This window comes from Lepisosteus oculatus, chromosome 20 (assembly GCF_040954835.1).
Source record: "Lepisosteus oculatus isolate fLepOcu1 chromosome 20, fLepOcu1.hap2, whole genome shotgun sequence".
NCBI lineage: Eukaryota > Metazoa > Chordata > Actinopteri > Semionotiformes > Lepisosteidae > Lepisosteus > Lepisosteus oculatus.
Genome location: NC_090715.1, coordinates 3175910 through 3192947, shown reverse-complemented (window position 1 = coordinate 3192947; position 17038 = coordinate 3175910). Strand labels below are relative to the sequence as shown.

The window sequence follows — 17038 nt, the reverse complement described above, 5'->3', positions numbered from 1 at the left end:
TTTTTTCATATGATCACAATTCTTACTATATAAACTAAGGGGAGCTACAGATATAAATTGTGCTTTAAGCAAAGCAATATATATATAGGTGTGTGTCAGCCTTTTTTGGGGGGAAATTCCTCACTAAAACACTAATGTGTATGGACAGTAGCAACTTACAATACGAACATATTTTAATACAGAGTCCCTAACCACCGTTTATTTTAGTGCGGCTGGCCTTCACTATTAATGTGAAGATCTGCAACAAAAAGGGAAGCATTTAAAAGCAGTGTGTTAATTATGCCCAATTGCCCTGAATGGCTATTTCCTTAAAACTAGGCTTGGGGGACTAAGCTTTTTGTTCTGTTGCTTCAAAATCATGGGATAATCTCCAAACTATTGTTTGTTTGAGTCAGTCATTACATTTATCAGTATTAAACTGTACATGAATACTCTAGCTTTTAAATTTTGTTGAGTTTATATTGTTTATTATAGAGTACTTCTTCAGTTTATGCCATTGCTTTGTTTACTTGTATAAAAATGTGAGATTATATCTTGAAAGGCACTACATAAAATTATATTTGTACTATATTAATTATTTTCAGTGTTCCTCTATTTTTAGTATTGTTGGAGATTTCATTAAAAGCTCAGTCACAGTTTTCATATTTTCATCCGCACTCCTGTGGTCATTTTTCCAGGAGAGGGTAGCATTTGAAGAGTTTTTTCAAACATATCAGTTGGAGTTAAAAAGCAGAATAGAGGCGATTCATGCGGGCTGTGCAACGTTCTCATCTCCATGAGAGATGGATTTAAATGATGATTGTTTGTAATTATATATTGTAATTTCCTGGTACCTACTTTTAAAAATACCTCTTCTCTTCAAAGAACAATACATATTGTGCTTCGCAAAGTTTATGTCTGTGTCCCTTGCCTGCAGTGCTATAGTTTTTGTTTATTAACAGAAGAATTTCAGAGAATCAAGTAGTTTATATATCAATATAATCCACATCAACAAACAGAAAAATACAGAGAATGATGGGCAAATCACAGTGAATGAAACAGAGCTAAGCCAATTCAATGCCAGAAAAAATGCTCTTTTTCAGATATTTGTTTTGCATATAGCTTGTAGTACAATTTGAAAGCATTTTCTCAAAAAGCACATTTTCATATTAGTGTATAAGAGAATTGTCTTTGTAACAGGAGAGATATTGTAATCTGCTTAAAGACAGCAATTAAGGCACGACACGCGGTTGTTTCATGGGGATGTCACCGAAGCAAAGCCAGAATTTATTTTTCGGAGCTTTTGAAAAATAAAAATGCCCTACTGTAGCTAGTTTGTCAATCTTATTAGGTGGTCTCCACTGCGTTGCCTTTGTGAAGACCATATGGGCAAAATATGATGTGGCTACAACTGCCCTGCTTGTCATCCCCAATCATGCTTGGTCTAATCCGTGTTTTAATTTACTCCACTCTCAAGGCAAGAGTCTTGCCAGTACATTCCTCAGGGCCCTTTCATTTCTGCCGTCTATGACAAGGAATATGCAAAGGCACAATTACTCATCCGCTAAGGTGACAGAGAGGGGTTCTGGCTGGGAATACATTTTCAGCCTCTCAGCATCTTAATGTCAGTCGCTAAAACACTTTGCAGTTACAAACAATTCTTTAGAGACCATTTTATTAACATGTTGATCCGAGAAGCGATTAGGCTGAAATTGTTATATGAGGATGTGTGTATTGATTCGGTGCGAAATAGACCTACTGGAAAGTTTCAAATTGTGGAGACAGAGTTTCTGGAACATCATCACTTTATTTATTTATTTTCTTTCTTTCTTTCTTGTTCTATTGTATTATAATACCCCACACACACACACACACACAAACACACACACACTACCAGCATCCTGTGAAAAAGGATAGCATTGTTTCCATGTCAGCATTAAAAGTCAGAAGTAATTGCTTCAGTCTATCGGAGTGCTCTCCTCACAGCCAACCTCAGCACTGCTCAGGGATAAAACACGAGAAGAGTGTGGAATTCAGCCTCTTAAAGCCGTGATGTATTGAATTTTTTACGGTCAGAGCAGTTCCTTTACTGCCTTTCATTTTCTTGTGTCCTGAGACAATTTTCTTTCTGCACGGCCTATTCTCTCCCTCTCTTCTCTGCCTCTCAGAGTATCATTTGCAATTTAATGCTCACCTGGGGTGAGCTCTGACAATAGGCTCCGCCGTAAAATGGTTCAGGGCCTGCCTGCATGCCTAATGAGGTTGATGTTGAGCTATTTAGGTTATTGTCCCACTATAATATCTACTTAATGCAACTCAATGGGAGTGGATTGTTGGAACTGTTAAAGATTCTATTAAGTCTTTACAAAAGCCAGTCTATTCTGCTCTCCACTGTATAGTTGCAGGGGCATAAATTTAAGAAGTCGGATTGGATTTCATGAAAGAGCATCTGTACAAAAATGGCAAGAATGTGTAAAGTTATTTTTTTCTGTTCAAAGGGAGTGAATTGAATTTAACATTTTAGCCTCCCTCCTAAGAAAAATCATAATCTGTTATGCTAACAACACAATACAAAAAGAAAATCTACTTCCCAGAAAATCAGACATACTCACCCATGTTCCTGTGATTATTTATCCTGGAACACTCCCGTGTTTCCTCGTGAAAGACAGGCCTCATTATTTTACAAGAAAACCAACTCACAAAGAAACTGATTCAAAGAAACTACCCTGTATTCTTGACATTGTTTAGACAAGCGAATTTCCTGTGTGTTTTCCTGTAAAATGTAATAATTCCATAATCCTATATTAAGGTCAACTGGTAGAAGACAGCCTACTAGTTCGAAACAATGTGAACCATTATAAAGACCAAAGGCTCTGGTGGTATGGGGGTGGGTGGTGAGGGGGAGCTCATTTAAATAATACTTGAAATGAAAACTGTGTTATTCAGGTCTTTGTATCGGCCTATGGGAGTTTTTAAACAAGCCCATATGGTTGCAGCCACCAGCTTTGAAAACGAGGGTGTAGTCAGGGCCAGGATTTCACACAGTCAGTATTGAGTGGGATTGAAGAGGCGAGCGCTAAGCTGTCTTTTCATACACAGCAAAGCCCTCCATCTGGCCTCCCCTAAAACTCTCAGCTAGTTTGTTCAGCTCCCTGTCGGCTGATTGGGCTTCCTGAAGCAGAAGTAACAACATCAATAGTTTAAACCCTTGCCACATGAGAGTATTACATTTCTTTTCATGCTTGACTTAATCAAAACTGGGGAAATGAAATTTACACCTTTTTGATGTCCTTTTCCCTGCTGTTTAAGAAGGGCAATCTTAGCCCATTTGATCTTCACAAGTACCCACTAAACGGCCAAATATGCCAGGCTGACATAAGCAGAAGGCTGGCAGTTGCCAGTTTGTGCAGGGTCACTTTTAAAGCACTTAATGCATATTGGGTGGTGAGCTGACCTGTAGAATGCTTTCATATATCCAGAGAGGGAAGTGGTTTTGACCGAAAAGGTGCTGTGTGAGACCTGATAATCCACCTGTTTTGTATACTGCATTACTTAAAATATTAAAACAGAGGATTTCTGTAGCTTTTTTTACATCTCCAGTATTACAGAAGATTTACCTATTGGTAAATAAATTAGACAGTACTGAAGTGTGTTATCTTATGCAGCAGTATAAGATTTGCCTGATAAAATGACACTAAGATGGCAATTGTAGGAATGCACATATAGTAACATACCCTTATTTTCTTTTTTTCAAATCAATAGTCGTTCTGCTATAACCGGACAGACACTCCCTCTTAAATTGCACAGCTCTTTGCTCTTTGCAAACCACTTTAAACAATGTAGTTACGTGTATATTACAAATAACCCAGATAAAAATGAAATAACGGGTTGATGTGGTCATCAGATGACTACCTACACAGCAAATCGATAAAAATGTATATATACCAATATTGTTGTTCATGATCAGTATCTTTGCTCCATTTACAAATGCCCGATGTACCAGTAAGTAATGGTACTCAAGGATAATGTCTGTTTCTTGTTTTGGTTAGACACAGTTAACAACTATTATATAGATGAAACTCTAATCCTGGACTTTATTAGTTCAAAAGTGACACCCCAGATATCAATGACAAGAAAACACGCAGATTTGCCTCGATGGGGATTTATGGAAGCAGTTCCCAATGACAGTTGTTAGAGGAGCTGGGCTTTAATAAGAGCGTGGTGTCTGGAGCCCTTAGTTCCTGCTAGGCTTAGGAAGAAGCCAGCATCTGACTGACTGTGCTCTGCCATCAGGACTCATGGCGCTCTGCTTGCACCTCTTAATGAAACCAGAGTTGTTAAGCCACTCGGCGGCTTCCCGTTGTTTCCTTCTCCGTGGTCAGTCGAGATGAGCACATGTCGAAAGGAAGAAAAAAAAATAAATTAGAATTTTCTCTTGGTAGCGTTTTTTTTTTTAATCCCATTTTTTTTTCTTCCCCCTCCTCTTGTCACTTTTTCTCGCCCTCAGTTGCAGGCCGGAGGAAAACATTTGTGCGGGATAATTAAATGCCTGTGTCCTGCGGAAAACAATGTTCTATTTGTTAAATATAATTTACCATTAACGGGCAGTGGGCTTGCAAAGCAGGGAAGAGTGGACTGAGGGTTGGAACCTCATGATGGTGTGAAAAGACTTGGGGCCCTGTTACGGCAGCCAGGAGCTTGCAAAGGAACTTGTCTGGGACCATGATGTTCCGACAGCTCTTGTGTGACAAGATACATAGTTTCTATTCAGCGACAAGCAGATTATTGGTTACTATAGTTTCACTAATGCTCAATTGAAGCCAATGCCTAATCTTAACAGAATAGGTTAAAAGGTGCCGATGTTCAGACCCACAAAACCACATGTTGAGAGTCAGGGACCAGACTTCACAAAAAGCGAAACTCTTCCTCCTTTGATGTCTTCGCTCTGGGTTGTAGATTGAGAGGGAAAGAATACTCTACCCTTGCACAAACAGCTCGAAAGCCGGGCTGACAATGGTGCCTCTGGAGTGGGGATCTCGAAACTGTGCAGTCCTCCAAACAGCTGTTGCTTATGACATATGTTGAAGCACTTGTGGAACCAAACCGTAAATGTGACTAGGATTCAGTGCACCTATATTGTTTTAAAACTACAACGCATCAGTTAGTGCAGTCCAAACGTTAAGTCATTTATTACGAATGCTGCGGGCAGTGATGTAAAAAGCGCTGTTTACTAGTAACAGCTACTACTAACTTTTTTCCCTTTATTTATAGTTTTCTTGTGTTGAAATGTTTAAGATTAAAAAAATTTCTGTGCTGCAGTGTTGAAAGTACATGCTCAGTCTGAATACATCTTAAGAGCAATGTTCAAAACCCGACAGGATAATTAAAAAACTCTTACTGTTTTTTTTTATACATGTAAATGAATTGAGAACATTTTTATTCGATAGAAAATAAGGACTATCATTACTGAAATACTCACTGTTGCCCAACTTCTTTATTTTTGCTTCTTTGATGTGGCTTCGTAATATCCTGGGAACAACTAAAAGTTTGTAAGTATTTTTTTCATTCTGTTTTTTTTAAACCTGAGTGCGAGAAGTTTTGTTTGAATTAGAAATTGCTGCTTCTTTAAAGCTGTGTGTTTGCTCTCAAAGTTGTATTAAATTTCCAGTTTTATTACAACGTGCTACAGGTTGTTTCAATTACAAGGAATCTCGCATATCCAGCTGACAGGCATAAACTAAATTATACAATTACTGAGGCACTCTATTTAGAAAGCATAATTCTGTAGAGCACAGTGCTCACTTCGGATGGCTTCAACATGTAGACATGTTACTTTTGATGCTTATTTTTGGTGTCTGTCTGTTTTTGAATGTATCCAAAATTTATTAGCTGCCAAGTTTATTCCAAATTATAACAGCAACCTCCATTTGTGCAGTTTATAGCAGATTTGAAATCAATTAACTATGTAATTTGTAACAACTGTTCAGACTGGTTCAGGCCTAAACAATAGCAATGGGATAACTGTCCTTGAATTTGAGTCTTTAGTGAAGCATCAATGGGCTTACAATGTGCTGAATTAGCTAGCATATTAATGACCAGATGCAGTGCCTCTCCATTCTCCTCTCCCAAATCTTCTTATGCAAATACCCCATGAATCCAGTTCAAAGGGCTGCCTTTTAAATGAGCCGTACATAAATTCATATGGGCCCTTTCTCCCTCCCTGCGATCGGGCTGAGATGGAAAGTGACATGAGAAAAGTTAGGACACTTGTTTTTATAACTGAACATGATCTTGTTATCATAATCTTATACTGGTAACTTGCATGGTGTGGTTGTTGAATTTGAAAGCTTGAACAAGGGAGATAATCCCAGCTTTTGTGACAGTCTGCTCCAAACTCAACACTGAAGGATAGCCTGTAGAGGCCTGTGTGTCTTCAAAAGGGGGTTTCTGAGTTACAAGAACTAAATATTTGTTAAAATGTTCACACTCATTCTCTGGCCTTTACAAGCAAGCAAAAAGAGCACGAATGTAAATACAGTGGGAAATTTAAATTTGACAGATTCCTTTAGATTTTATTTAATTGTTGTAACGGGTGGGATTTTTTTCAGGTGAAATATTTTGATTTGTATTTTTGGCAGAAGTGATGGATGCAATACGATTTTTTGTTCTGTAATTATTAGTGGTGATAGCAGACGTTTTGCAACCTGAAATGGAAATATCATTTGTACTGATTCAGCTGTCCTACTCACTCAATTGCTTTCATTTAAATATAAAAACAACAAAGACATCATTTTATTGTTATAGGATCGTAAACAAATTACTATAACTTTCGATGCATCCATTTTATCATTGCTTACTGATTACACATTAACAGATTACACAGAGTACCTTAATTTTATTTACACAGCTGAATGTTTTTATTTATAAAACCAGTGACTGGTCTGATACATAAATTATACATAAATTGTTCCATTAAAGGTAATAAACATTAACCGCTAGTGTAAGTACTACCACAGCTCCTACTACTAATTATAATGTTAATCTACAATTACTTTATGATTATGATATTATTATTACTACTACTACAACCAGCTCCGTTGTTGATATTATTAATACATTTGTAAAAGGATAAATAATTGTGATCAATATCATTTACATTAAGACTATATGTATAATTTTAATTATGGCTCTGGTGATAGGCAGGGTGAATTATACACCCTATGTAGTGTTGTTCTAGGCCATTTCTGGGTCCGTAAGAGTTATGTAGTGTCTCTTGAGTGTAAAGTTGTCTTAACTCCTAAAATCTGGTTCCTTCCATCATGCAGATAAACATGTAACCTTACCTTGCCTAAATGACAGACTGTGAACTACAGGTTGCTGCCATTAGTCCTTCTTGTTTTGTTTGACTTGTTTGAACTGCTTCTGGAAGAAAAAAACAAACAAACTGCAGCCTGAAAAAAATCCTTCAGCCCCAGAAACCAAGGAAAAGTCTGTTAATATGTTTGTCTTAATCCCTCTTAATGGGTTGGAGTTTGTGATGAGGCTGGGAAGCTATTCCTTGGCATTAATGTCTCCCTCATTCCTGCTGTTGCAGGCTTACTGGCATAGGGATAAGATCAAATTCACCCAAAGACAAATACAACAGAGTTCACCTGCAAGAAGTCAGTTCTGCTTCCCACAAAGTGCATCTGAAATCTCTCAGAGCAGAGAGGGAAGATGATCAAAATGTTTGTACATTAAAACATAAGAACAAATAAGAGGTCATTCTACCCATATACTGTAGATCATTTGGTTCCTTCTACAGGATCTGACAATTTCTGAAGACAGTACAATTTGCTCTGTTGCAATCAAAATGCAAAGTAATGTAAAAACTACATGATTTCCCTCCTGCAGAAAAAATACCATACAAACAGGGGACCCATCCCTCTAAGACTGCAATAAAATATCCTTTCATTTCTTGTATCATTGACTCAAATAGAGAGCATTTGAACCAATTCACAAAGCTATCCAATATTAAGAAGCTGTTTTAAAGAATATCAAGATAATACATTTTCCAGAAAGCACATGGATTGCAGACGTACGTGGATTTGGTGCATTTTCAGGCTAAATGTGTAATCTGTCTTTAAATTAATTTGCGTAAGCAGTAATGCAGAGCAAGAATCATGTCGGTGTCTGAAAGTTCTCAGCTAGAATCATTGTTACTAATGGCTATGTTTCAGAGGAACTGAGACTGTGTTGTCATGTTTTTATTAATTGAATAATCGGCTCTGACTTAAATTATGTTGTGAGTTTTAGAAAGTTAAAAAAACACAGGTTACTGCATAACTTTTGAATATTCATGGGTCCCAGGCTTCTCTAATTTCCCCCATATAAACAGGCTCACATTTCTAATGTTAGCTGATTAATGTGGTTTTTCTGACACCCAGAGCAGAGAAATGTAAATCTACTGTCTTATTGTCCCATTAGCAAACACAAGAAGTATGTTCTTGTCAACATCTGACTGGAGTGCAGTTAATATAATATGATCTGAATTCTGAATCTGTGGAATGGCAGCCAGGCCTGTCTACTTTTCTGTAGCTAGATTGCAAAGTGTGTTGTCAGGCTTGTAGCCACGGTGTTCCTTCAGTAACAGCAGGTACTTTGGTTCAAGGTTAAATCCTCTCTGAATATGTTACATTGAACCACCCCAACACTCCTTGACAAGATCACCACCTGAATCACCTTCCCTGCCTTGGTGCCAACAGTCACATTTCACCTCACTGCGTCACTCTTAAACCAAAGTAAATCACTTAGTTCGTTTTGTTTTAGCATGGTGCTGTAGCTGATCTGCTTATGCTTATTGAATTGTACGGACATCATTTCATTTTTTTTTTATCAATTTCTTCAGTGGCACTCTAGTTCATCAGCTGAATAGACATATTGTATGAAAGGGCACCTCTCTTAAAGCATGCCTCTTTAAAGATGGTGTGTGTAAAATATACCGTATAGTTATTTTTAATAAGTGAAATAGCCCAGTAAAAATAAAATTATGATTTATCATTGTCAGCAGTTTTCCGAGTCAAACAGCTGCCCTTTACAGTTCTTGACATCATTTATTTGCTTATGCTTCTCCACAACTGCGACTCCATAATGCTGCTTGTGTGTTTTAAGATTTAATAGTACGTTGGACCACAAAGCTCGCATTCAGCTCTTTGTTTTCCTCCCCAGGAGTTGGCAATTAAGTACAAAGCTTTAATTTAGAAATCAAACTTTTTCTTTACACACATCATAACGTAATTGAAAGGTATTATTTATTATTCCGTGATTTGTTTTTTTTATGCCCTGTTTCGGAGTTGTGCCAAGCGCTTTTTGGAAAGCTGAAAACGTGCCCCCAGCTGCAAACCATGGTGTGAGACAGCAGCCCTCAGCCTGTACAAGGCAGAGCTGCTGAGACGAGCAACCGGGCCTGTGATACCTGGAGAATCACCCCAGTGTTTTATTCAGAGAAGCTGGTTATGATCCTTCTGCCTGAACAGAACATTTTCTTTAGAACTGCAGATTCAAACTATGTAGATGTTGGTTAGCCTAGCCAGACCCGCAGTTTCAGGCTGGGTATTTCGCTTAGTCTCTTAATTAAAACACATCTATGCAGAACGTGGCCTTTAACTGTTTGCTTAATGAAAAATGTTGCTTTATTATCACTAAGCAGCATTAGAATATGTTTGAAGTATTAGAATATTAAAACATAAGCATCTTGGATATTTACAGTATACTGTTTCTCTTGTGTTGAAGTTCCACAGGTTATGAGTGAATTCTTGCCCTCTGTGTGTGAATTTACACAACTTTCCCATTAACACAGACATCAGTAATGCTGATCGGCCGTTCTGACCATCTGATCTGGGGGCCGCGAAGAAAAGTAGAATCAACAAATTATGTAATTCTGCTCAGTTTACTTAACTTGTTTCAATTTAGAGGCACCGCCAATACCTGTCCTGCTCCGAAGTGTTCAGTTGAGCTGAATCCAGTAGGCAAATTAGAATATTAAAACTAATCAACATTGCCCAAAAAATGTGTTTTTTCGGCCCGTGTGGAGTTTCAGTCCAGTAGTTTTTGGAACACTAAATAAAAATACCATGAGACTCAGTGGGAAGTCCAAAACACTCTAGGAATATGGATATGTTTGTAGTAACACGGTGGCCCACTGAGGTGCCTTAAAGAGTTCCCTTTAAAGTCTAGGTGGATACCCATATATATAAAATACTAAGATCGGAATCTAACTCTTGCAACTTTGTGCAGCTTTGAAATTATGCCAAAAGGAGCTGTATGCCTTCTAGGCTTTGGAAATGCTTTGTAAGTCCATTAATATTGATGATCCAATAGGAGAGTCCCACCCGGAGCTAAAAGTGCAATAGTAGACTTGCAGTTCATAGATATTGTAAGAGATGCCAGAATCTGACTCTCTATTGATAAATCATTACATTCTCTCATCACATCAGTTCTCAAGCTCAGGTTTCTTGTACTGTGTGACTTTATCAATTAATTCTGTCTGGCATGGCTGTGTAACCCTCCCCATCACACCCTACCTTTGACAAAGTCAAAGATTTTTTAAATCTGTTTTAGGAAGATGCCTAAAAGCTTTGGAGCTTTTATATATTTTTAACTTGTGATTGTTTTTTGTTTTTTTACATTAAATGACCACACTTAATCTCCTGCTGCACACAGGCAGTTTTCAGGAGAAGACACTGATACAGTGCATATATAGGTCAGAGATCCATGCAAACTGAATTATCCCTACCATCCAAGGCAGGAGCTGTTAGTTTGATGCATCAGCATTTAATCTAAAGAAGGCACCTGTAAGAGAGCAAAAACAATTTGAGATCCAATTGGCTAAACTGAGGGCAGGGCTGATGCGATTATTTATACTCTTAAGAAGACATTAGCAAATATTGAACTCCAGTGTCTTGAAACGAGGTCAATTTTTAAATCTTTTTTTTCCATGCCAGGACTATTTGGGCTGTTGCTGATGCATAGCTTTACTGTGTCCAGAATTACACACTCACGCTACATAGAAAGGCCAAATATAGTGACACAGTTACAGAGCCAAGAGGTGAAAACAAGGCAAAGCAAAAGAAAAACAGGATTTCAGTTCCCTTTCAAAAACAGCTGTTGTAAGAGTCTGCGGTGACCCAGGTCCTAAATAAACATTTTATGTATAAATATAAATTGTATGGAAAATATCCGTATTGCTGCTATTAAACCTAGTCCGGACACACACAAGTGTCGCTTTTGTTTATCAGTCAAGAAAGGGGATAACTGCTTGGTGGAAAAAGCACATATTTGAGCATGACACACGAAAAAAGCCTCATCAGCTATGAAATCTTGTGATTTTATTTAGCAGTCTAAAACATTGCCTTTGTAACCATAAAACTCCAAAAGTGGTACAAAAAAGCCATTGTCAAAAATCTGATTATTTTTACAGGCACTCATGAAAGGCTTGTGTTAGACCTTCGAGCTGTAATGTAACTTTGACACAGACGGTGGCACTTGACTGTAATTACACTCCTGTCACTCTCTATAATATTAGTTGCAGAGGCACCCTCCCTGATGACAGCTAATATACCTCACAAAATGAGCAGACACCACAGAACCCTGTTACATCACAGACCAGTACTTTCTCAATTGGTTTAGTTTTACAAAGACGGATTTCATTTGAGTCCTGCTATTTTTCTGTATTTTGCCCAAAATGTCCCACAGCTTCTGGCAATGCTAAAACTTATTAACTAGTTTCTGTCTTTTCAATAAAAGGGAGGGAGGTTTGACTTGCTGTAGCGGTTGCTAAAAATGAAAATGTTTAAAAACGCAGAATTCATCTGTGGCATGTTTTAGTGACAAAGAGGCTTTCAGTACAGAAAAATTGGTATAGTATTAATAAAAATATCCCAGTGCTGAAAGCTTGTTTCTCTTCTCATTCTTAACTTTGTTGCCTTTGTCATACAAGTATGTGAATGCTGTCAAAATGTTGAATACTGCAATATCTTCTCTATTGTAGATCTATTAGGAATTTTGACATGCAGATTACTGTAGAATTAAAACACATCCCACCAGTTCTTCTTAATATTGATAACCCCTAGGTAGACAGCAATGAATGTACCTAATACCCCAAAGCATTATCATATGTACAATTCCTTATCGAAGCAAAGAAGATTTAATTTGTTTCAGCAAAATAAATGAGTTCAATGTCTGGCTCGTGCAGAATAATTCTTACTGAGGGATACGATAACAATTGAAACCTACCTCAGAGATATAAGAGCCTTGTAATAAACCATCCATGTACAGGTTTAGAAAACTTGTTAGTGAACTGTCCTCCTCTCTCAGCATTGCTATATACACCCATAGCAATGTGTTTCAGAGATGTTTCTGATTACTTCATACAGTTTGTTTCATTTAAGCAGACTGTGAGCACACAACGTTTACTACTGCCCTATAAACCCAAATAAATCGTTTTGTCTAAAGCAGTGCGGCTGAGAGCGCGAGATACATGCATCCAGATATTTTTTTGTTTCATTCTCTCTCCTTCTTTCTCCGTGTGACTCAATGGAAGTTTTCTTTTTTTAAAGTGCACCACAATGGCAGTGTTGAAGTTTCTAAGGGGCATGTTAAAAAGGTGACAAATTCTTCCCCTCCATGAAATTCATCTTGCGATAATTTGTCTTTTTCGTGACGGCCCGGAGCTCCGCGCGAGACTGGGAATAAAGAGGGGTTGTCCTCATCACCTGCCATTTTTCTAGCCCACTTGACACCATGGGTACCCCCCCCCGGCCCTCTCCAGCAGGAGCTGTCTCTGCACTCTTAACACCACCAAATAATTGAGGTTGTCATGTCCCTTGTTCTTTGTGGGTTTTTTTTTTTCCAACGTAAGAAAAATGCAAATACTTTATTGTAGTCATTAATTTTCCCATCCTTTTCTTTAAGCCCCTTCTCCAGTTTGATCCATTTGAAAAGGGGGACTGAAGGCAGAATTGCTACCACAAAACACCAACATCCAGGTTCCAGCCTGTGTGTGTATTGAATATGGGGGGGGTGGTTTGTGTGTGTGTGTGTTTGGGGGGGGTGGGGGGCTCATCAGATAAAGTCTCAGGGAGGTCATCAATCACGACCGTTGACAACCATTTTGCCTTCGTTTGTTACAGATGTGAACATGCTTAATTATTTGTAGTGTAATTAGTTCATGAAATGTCAGGAAATGTCAAACTGTGTTCACAGCGCCGATTTCTGTGGCGGAGAGCACTAAGAGCAGGTGTCAGTGGGAGCTGAAGGGAAGGGATGAGGGGTGCCGCATGGCAGGCCAGGAGACTTTGCCTACTTCTGTGACAAACAAGCAACACTTTTCTGCTCTGTTTTAATCTTCTTAATTTTGTGTCAACAAGCACAATATATTAGACGTCGGTGATGAGAAGGCAATTAAAACAGCTGATCCTGATTTCAGGATACATGCACCAGAAGTACATATTTGAATTATTCTCTCCTCCTTGCTGGTTGTAAGTGCATGTTGCAATGCATTTTTTTTCTTTTTATTCCCCAGGCTTTGAATTACCTGTGCGGCTAATTCTGCTTCAGATGCACAATGAAAGGCTTAAAAAAACAGCAGTCACATACCTCTAATTCTTTTTCAGGCTAAGATGCGATATTGTCTTGTCTCTGGTGGGAATTTCCCTGACAGGAACTCTCCATCATTGGTGTAAACTGGGAGAGAGAAAAAAATGAAAGACTGTGTTGTGTTTTGCTTTTGTTTTCTTTTAAATTCTAATGTTATCTAGAATGCACCAGCTGTCAGAGGCACACAAAAACTGCTCCATCCCAAAAATATGGGACTTGCCATTCGTTCATTTTTATGTGTGCTGGAAATGCAACATCTCCTCACCCGCTGCATGCAGTGGACTGGAGGCCTCTGGTGTCTGTCTGTCGTTGGATGAAGAGGACCGAAGCAACAGGCTTCGTCCTGGGGGGGGGGTTGCCTTCACTGTGCCAGGCCTCGGCAGCAGAGGGGCAGGGGAACACACCCCAGACGTTTCTCAGACCTCCGCTGGAGCAGCTCTCTCATCCCGCTCATAGGAGCTGAAGCAGCTAAGGCATACATTCTGCAATTAACAAAAGGGGATCAAAACAAGCAGAACAGCTTAATGGCATGCAAGCTTTAAAAAAGTTAGCAGTGGAAATTTGTTTGGCATGAAATCAGGCATTGAAAACACAAGAGGTTGTGCATAATATTGATTATATGATTTTCATAGCTGCTTTACACTAATATGCAATATTTAGATTATAGATAAATATATAGAACACTGTATAGATTGTTCTATAAATTGCCCTTGCATTACAAAACCAGAGGAATCCTATGTTGTGCTTGGATACATTTTGTGAATAATTCTACTTAAAAACTGCATGATTTTGCAAAGCGGGTAGATGTATCACAATCCTTTGGAGTAATTCTGTTCGAATCAGTTAAATGTGGTAATGAGATATACCGAGAACAAACAGCTCATGTTCCTTCGTCACTAAAGGCAACATGCAGTTGCTGATTTCATTTGCACTGCTGGGAAGTTTGAGGTGTGAATGAATTTCTTCTGTTTCCACAGCTGATTTCTACCATGCACAAATGCTTAGGCTGCCCTTATCTGCCTGCTGGGAGTCCTTTTGCTTTTGAGTCTGATAACAGTTGTTCAGTTGCAGCCAGCGTGGGGTCACCGGCCATAGGAAACACTAGGTACAGCAAAGGACCCCAAGGAGGAAGTCACGGGGGGCAGCCGTGTGATTGACAGGCCCCAGAAAGCAATCTGATGGACGGTCTCTGCTTGGCTTCCTAGACGGGGCTTCACTGGGCAGCCAAGCTCGGCCGGAAGGAGATGGTGGAGATGATGGCAGCAGCGGGCGCCGACGTCAACGCCAGATCGGTCAGTGAGGACGGGTCTCGCACCCGCTCCCCGTGGGCTGTGCTACACTGACACTTGCGCTACTTCTGCACAAGCATGCGCTTGAGCAGCACGGAGCCGTGCCTGCTCTGTCCTGGGCCAGAGGACAGGCGGGAGTTCCTGTTTCAGCGTGGTGCAGCGCAGAGATCAGAGATTCTCTCTGCTAGTTCGGGCACCTAGCTAGGGAATAGGACACTGATATCCGCAGCATTATCACCATGCCCAGGCTTTCCTGCACTGTCTTTCAACAGGTGGAACACGGACATTAATTATTCCTTATTCTGCATATTAGCGTGTTCATTCAAAAGCCTTTTAAACTTGATAGCTTTCTGTGTGATATTACTTCAAATGGGGGACCTGAAGATCTAACTGCAGCAGTAAGGGCCCAGGCCAGCAGGAAACACATTTATTTTACCATCACATAAACAAAGCAAATACAAGTTTCTCTTGTTCACCTGTTTCAGAAGGACCACACTTCCAGGTTAGGTTGTATGTTAGGAGCATGCTGTCGCAATTAGTTATGGGTGTGAATATTAACTAGCTCTCATCGTTACTCCACCTTAGACAGAGATTCCTTCAAAAATATATAGATTAGCTATGTCATGCTGTTGATAAGGGCAAACTACGGCTCTATATACTCAGCAAGACAGAATGAAAACTCGTAAATAAAATAAAATAGTTTGCCTCCTGTGGTGTTGTGATTGGACAAGAGGAATTTTCATACCCATAATTCATTATAAGAACAGCTACAGATGAGAGGAGGCCGTTAAGCCCATGCAACCTCTTTGGTAGCAGTTAATTGATCCAAGGATCTCATCTAGCTGTTTCTTGAAGGAAGCCAGGGCAGCAGCCTCAGCAGCTTGGCTGGTAAACTTGCTCCACACTCCCAACACTTTGGGTAAAGAAGTGCCTCCTGTTCTTGGTTTTAAATGCACTTTCACGTAGTTTCCTTTTGTGTCCTCTGGTCCATGTATCATCGTTGATTCAGAGGAAGTCCACTGGGTTGACCTTGTCAGTGTTTATAAATACTTATGTCCCTTCCATATTCTTCTCTTTTCCAAGAACTGAACACTTGTAGTGTTGGACAATCCCTTAAGCCCTGAAATGTGTCTGGCTGCGGTTCTACGGACTCCTTCAGGAACATCAATACCTCCTATTTATATATATATAAAATTGTATTTATATTATTGTACATTGTGTTATTAAAAATTTCAACAGTATTCTAAATTAAGCCTTATTATTGCATCACACAATTTCATCAAAACATCCCCTTGAAATTCTACACTTTTTACTCTACATCTTAACATTTTGTTGGCAATAAAATAAATGAAATGAACACATTTTATTGCTTCCCCGACATCATCTAGAAGATTTAAAAAATGTGTAAACATAAACATCCTAAGTTTTTCTAAAGTAGCTTCTTCTCGCAAAGCAGTTTCCATTTTGTATGTATAGTGTCTGATTTTACTGCCTGCCTGCATGTTCAAGCAGTGTTGAATTTCATTTAAATTGTTTTAAATTTCATGTTGCTTATTGCAGTGTTTACTAATCCTCCTTCTTCTGTATCATCTGCAAACTTGATGGGTTTACAACACCAGAACTAGTCCATTGATATAAATTAAGAAGAGTAGTGGCCCCAGTACAGATCCCTGTGGTACTCCACAGACTACATCCCCCACATGGAGTATTCCCCCCATATCTTCACTCCGTTTTCTATTTATTAACCAGTTCTCAAACCAGGCACACACATTGCCCTAAATGCCAACCACCAGGAATTTTAGAATTCTTTAGAGGAACTTTATCAGAGGCGTTCTGAAAATCTAAATACACTACATCACGTACTCTGTGTATGTTCATACATTCCTGATATTGCTTGCTCAGCTCTAACTAGCGATTATGCAAGACTTCCTTTTCTAAAACCATGTTGATTTAGAAACATGACATACCTGTCTATAACTCAAAATCTAAAAGCATGCCTCCAACATGTGTACTCAGCCTGGGCCTGCTTTTACTTAGAGAGATCCCAGAAGCTACCAGGCCTATGGTTTTCTTCCTATCTCATATTAATACACTTAATTGAAATAAGAAACTACCTAATTAATCAAATGTAACCC

General features: G+C 39.0%; 1 protein-coding gene and 1 long non-coding RNA gene across 9 annotated transcripts in view; one reads left to right on the top strand and one right to left on the bottom strand.

Moving 5' to 3' along the window:
* The window catches only part of LOC107080046 (ankyrin repeat domain-containing protein SOWAHC), a 103531-nt gene extending 86523 nt beyond the window's left edge, over positions 1–17008 (top strand). For 3 of the 4 annotated variants that reach the window (XM_015368516.2, XM_069181198.1, XM_015368513.2), the window contains one exon: positions 14820–15364. In XM_015368516.2, coding sequence (XP_015224002.2) covers positions 14820–14957 — 138 coding nt within the window. In that variant the 3' untranslated portion in view covers positions 14958–15364. Of the gene's footprint in view, positions 1–14819; positions 15365–15986 lie in introns of those variants that run through there. The other variant, XM_069181199.1, reaches the window with a different exon arrangement.
* LOC107080047 (uncharacterized) overlaps positions 4045–17038 on the bottom strand; it is an 81064-nt gene continuing 68070 nt past the window's right edge. For 4 of the 5 annotated variants that reach the window (XR_011182805.1, XR_011182804.1, XR_011182807.1 and 1 more), the window contains 3 exons: positions 13880–14096; positions 13615–13701; positions 4045–7401 (listed from right to left, as the gene is read on the bottom strand). This is a non-coding gene — a long non-coding RNA (uncharacterized lncRNA). The remainder of the gene's footprint in view (positions 7402–13614; positions 13702–13879; positions 14097–17038) is intronic. The other variant, XR_001480948.2, reaches the window with a different exon arrangement.